The sequence below is a fragment of the Tupaia chinensis genome, unplaced genomic scaffold, assembly GCF_000334495.1.
Source record: "Tupaia chinensis unplaced genomic scaffold, TupChi_1.0 Scaffold000063_1, whole genome shotgun sequence".
NCBI lineage: Eukaryota > Metazoa > Chordata > Mammalia > Scandentia > Tupaiidae > Tupaia > Tupaia belangeri.
The window spans coordinates 6,973,530-6,976,460 of record NW_006159521.1 but is presented as its reverse complement, the minus strand read 5'-3'; the positions used below and the strand labels follow the sequence as shown (position 1 = coordinate 6,976,460).

At 52.3% G+C, this 2,931-nt stretch overlaps 1 protein-coding gene across 2 annotated transcripts in view; it reads right to left on the bottom strand.

The window, feature by feature from the left end:
* MYO1E (myosin IE) overlaps nucleotides 1-767 on the bottom strand; it is a 301,820-nt gene extending 301,053 nt beyond the window's left edge. Inside the window, exon 1 of one of the 2 annotated variants that reach the window (XM_027765947.1) lies at nucleotides 414-767. In XM_027765947.1, coding sequence (XP_027621748.1) covers nucleotides 414-416 — 3 coding nt within the window. In that variant the 5' untranslated portion in view covers nucleotides 417-767. The remainder of the gene's footprint in view (nucleotides 1-413) is intronic. The other variant, XM_006141773.3, reaches the window with a different exon arrangement.
* Nucleotides 768-2,931: the final 2,164 nt, after the last annotated feature.

The following is a 2,931-nucleotide window of genomic DNA, read 5'->3' as shown; positions in this document are numbered from 1 at the left end:
GGGGCGCCGCCGGCCGGCAGCCTGGACTGCCAGGATCCTGGGGGCTCAGGGAGCTGTCCCCACCTTCCCAGCGGGAAGAAAAGGATCCCCTCCGACGGCCGAGCCTCTGAAAACAGATGTGCCCACACTCTGGCTTCCGACAGCTTGGCAGCCATAGCAACCCGGCCACGAAAAGTTTCGCGAGGCAGAAAGCGACTTGAAAGAAAGTTTTCCTTGGCCCCGCGATCCCTCTCCCTCTCCCCCTGTCCCGGTGGACGGCAAGCGGCAGGAAATCAGAGATCGCGACGTGCCGACTCCGGCGTCCACCTCTCCACCCCTGGTCTGGGCAGCGCGCCCAAGGTGGGTGCCCCGCGCCGGGGCTGGCTGCCCCACCGCAGGGTCAGGCGTCCGGGGACGCGGCGCGGCCAACTCACCATGGTGACTCGCGCCGCGGTCGCGCCTCCGCCTGGTCCGGCTGCCGGGGAGCTGGGGCTGGAACGCAGTCTCCTGGGCGAACTTCAAAAGTTGGTTCCCCTCGCCAAAAACAGGCTCCCGACACCCAAGCACTCACAGGAGCCAATGGGAACCCAGGGGGGACTCCATCCAGGCGGGACCGGCGGCGCTAGGTGAGGGCGAGCCCCGGGAGAGCTAGCAGGCGCGGCGCATGCTGCGAAGGGCAGGGGTCCGCCAATCCTGCACGCCGCCCGCCGAGGAGAGCCCGCACTCGGCGCGTCCTCCCAGCGCGGCTGCCCCGCCGTTCTTTCTTCCAGCACTTAGCCCGGACTCCTCAGGCTGAGCCTCGGCTGGGCCAGGCAGTCTGTCCATAAATGGAGAATTCAGCTCCGGCCTGGCCAATCCGGGCTTGCTTTCGCAGCGTCACGCCTCAGGGAAAGCCGAGCAGCCCATCAGCTCGGAGATTCCAAAGCCCTCTGGATCCTGTAGTTCCCGCCCGCCGCCCGCCGCCGGGAACGCTCAGACCCGCGCGCTCCCGGAGCGGGACCTCAGCTGCGAGGGAGAAAGCCCTCGGAGAACGAGAACAGGCCTCCCACTTTTTGCTTTATTTATTTATTTATTTATTATTTTTGCGAAAGTTAAAATAGATTTAACTTCCAAGCTATAGTAGCATGATTTTCCCAGAACTTTTTTTCTTTTTTTCTTTTTTTTTTTTTTTTTTTTTTTTTATGATTTTTTTAAGAAGGAGGAAATATTTTATCAACATAAAAGAACCAAATCCTGGCAGCAGCCCAGAGGAAATCCTTTATCTTTCCTCCGTCTGGATTGTGAGGAAAGCCAAAAATATCATTTCCCTACCTCTCTTTGTACCTGAATTTCTTGGAAAAGAAGGCCTTTTCCTTTTCCTTTTCGCTTTCCTTCTCCTTCTCTTTTTCCTGTCCTGTCCTGTCCTCCTCATCTGTTTTTCTTTCCTTACCTTTTGGTGGTGGAGAAATTGGGCATGCAGTGAGCAGAGGACTGGGCAGAGAAGTGAGAGGTAAGCACGATCCTACCTCAGGCAACAGGTGTCTGTTGAAAACCATCAGAAGTGGGAGCAGCAGTTGGCATAATGGTTAGCTGCTGGAGTCTCACATACTGACTGAGGTTCGAGTCCGGGACCTGGCAACTTAAAACTCACACTGGGTGTATGCCTATGTGCCCAAAATTCCAAAGAAGAATGGAGGAGAAGGATTTTTTTTGAGAGATTTTCCCTATAGGGCGCGTGCGCTCGCCAGACAGACAGAGAGAGACATAGAGACAGAAAGCGAGAAATCACCCCCCAGGGGAGATGGTCACTCCGCAATCCCTTCTCCTCCATTCTCCTCTCGGGATCTTGGGCACGTACGCACACGCGCCCGGCATGAGTTTTAAGCCACCGGGTCCGGGACGCGAAGGGATTGTGGCATGGCCATCCCCACTGGGGGATGATTTCTCGCTTTCTGTCTCTCTGTCTCTCTCTGTCTTTCTGGCGAGCGCACATGCCCTATAGCAAAAACCTCTCAAAAAAAAAAAAAAATCTTAGCGAATGTAAAAGGGGTAAAACAAAATGGGTTGTGCCCATACCGTGAAATATCATTCAGCCATGAAAAGGAATGAAGTACTCGTTCATGAAACAACTTGGAAGAACTCTGGAAACATTATATTAAGTGAAAGAAGACAGGCCGAATAAACCACAGCTTGTATCATTCTATTGATATGAAAGTTGAGAACGAGGAAATCTATAGAAATTGAAAGTAGAGTCGTGGTTTGCCAAGGGTTGGGTGGGAGAGTCTGGGAGTAATTGCTCATGAACATGTGTTGTCTTACTGAGATGATGCAATTATTGAAAAGAAAATTATATAGATGGGCAGCCCAGGGGCATAGTGGTTAAGATGGCTGGATCCCACATGGGTGACTGCCTGTTTTGAGTCCTGGACCCGGCAACTTGAAGAACACACCTCCTTGAGTGCGTGAGGGCACAAAATCCCAAGAGGAGAATGGAGATGTGATTGTGGCATGGCCATCCCCGAGGGGGCGCTTTCTAACTTTCCCTCTCTCCCTCTCTCTGGCAAATGCACAGGCCATGTAGCAAATTGAAGAAAAAAAAATGACTTATCATCTCAATTCCTATCGTAGTCACTCACATTGCTAGGTGACACGTGTGATCAGATGTCTGCCCTGAGACAACACAGCCAGACACTGGCGATAACAACTGTGAGTACTTATGGTCTGTTATGGTCTGAGAAGGGAGGAGACACAATAATGAAAAAACAAGAAATAATCACAGGAAAGCCACAATTGGAATGACGTAGCCTTGCACAAAGAAGGACCATATTCGGAACCACAGTCGAGGTCAGGAATTCGTCAAGCAGCAGTTCTAAGTGCAAACCAGGAATGAGATAGCATGGCCTATGTTGAGCATCCCTATGCATTAAGCATCACTTCAGTATGTCCAGACACGATTCATGATATTCTCAGGGA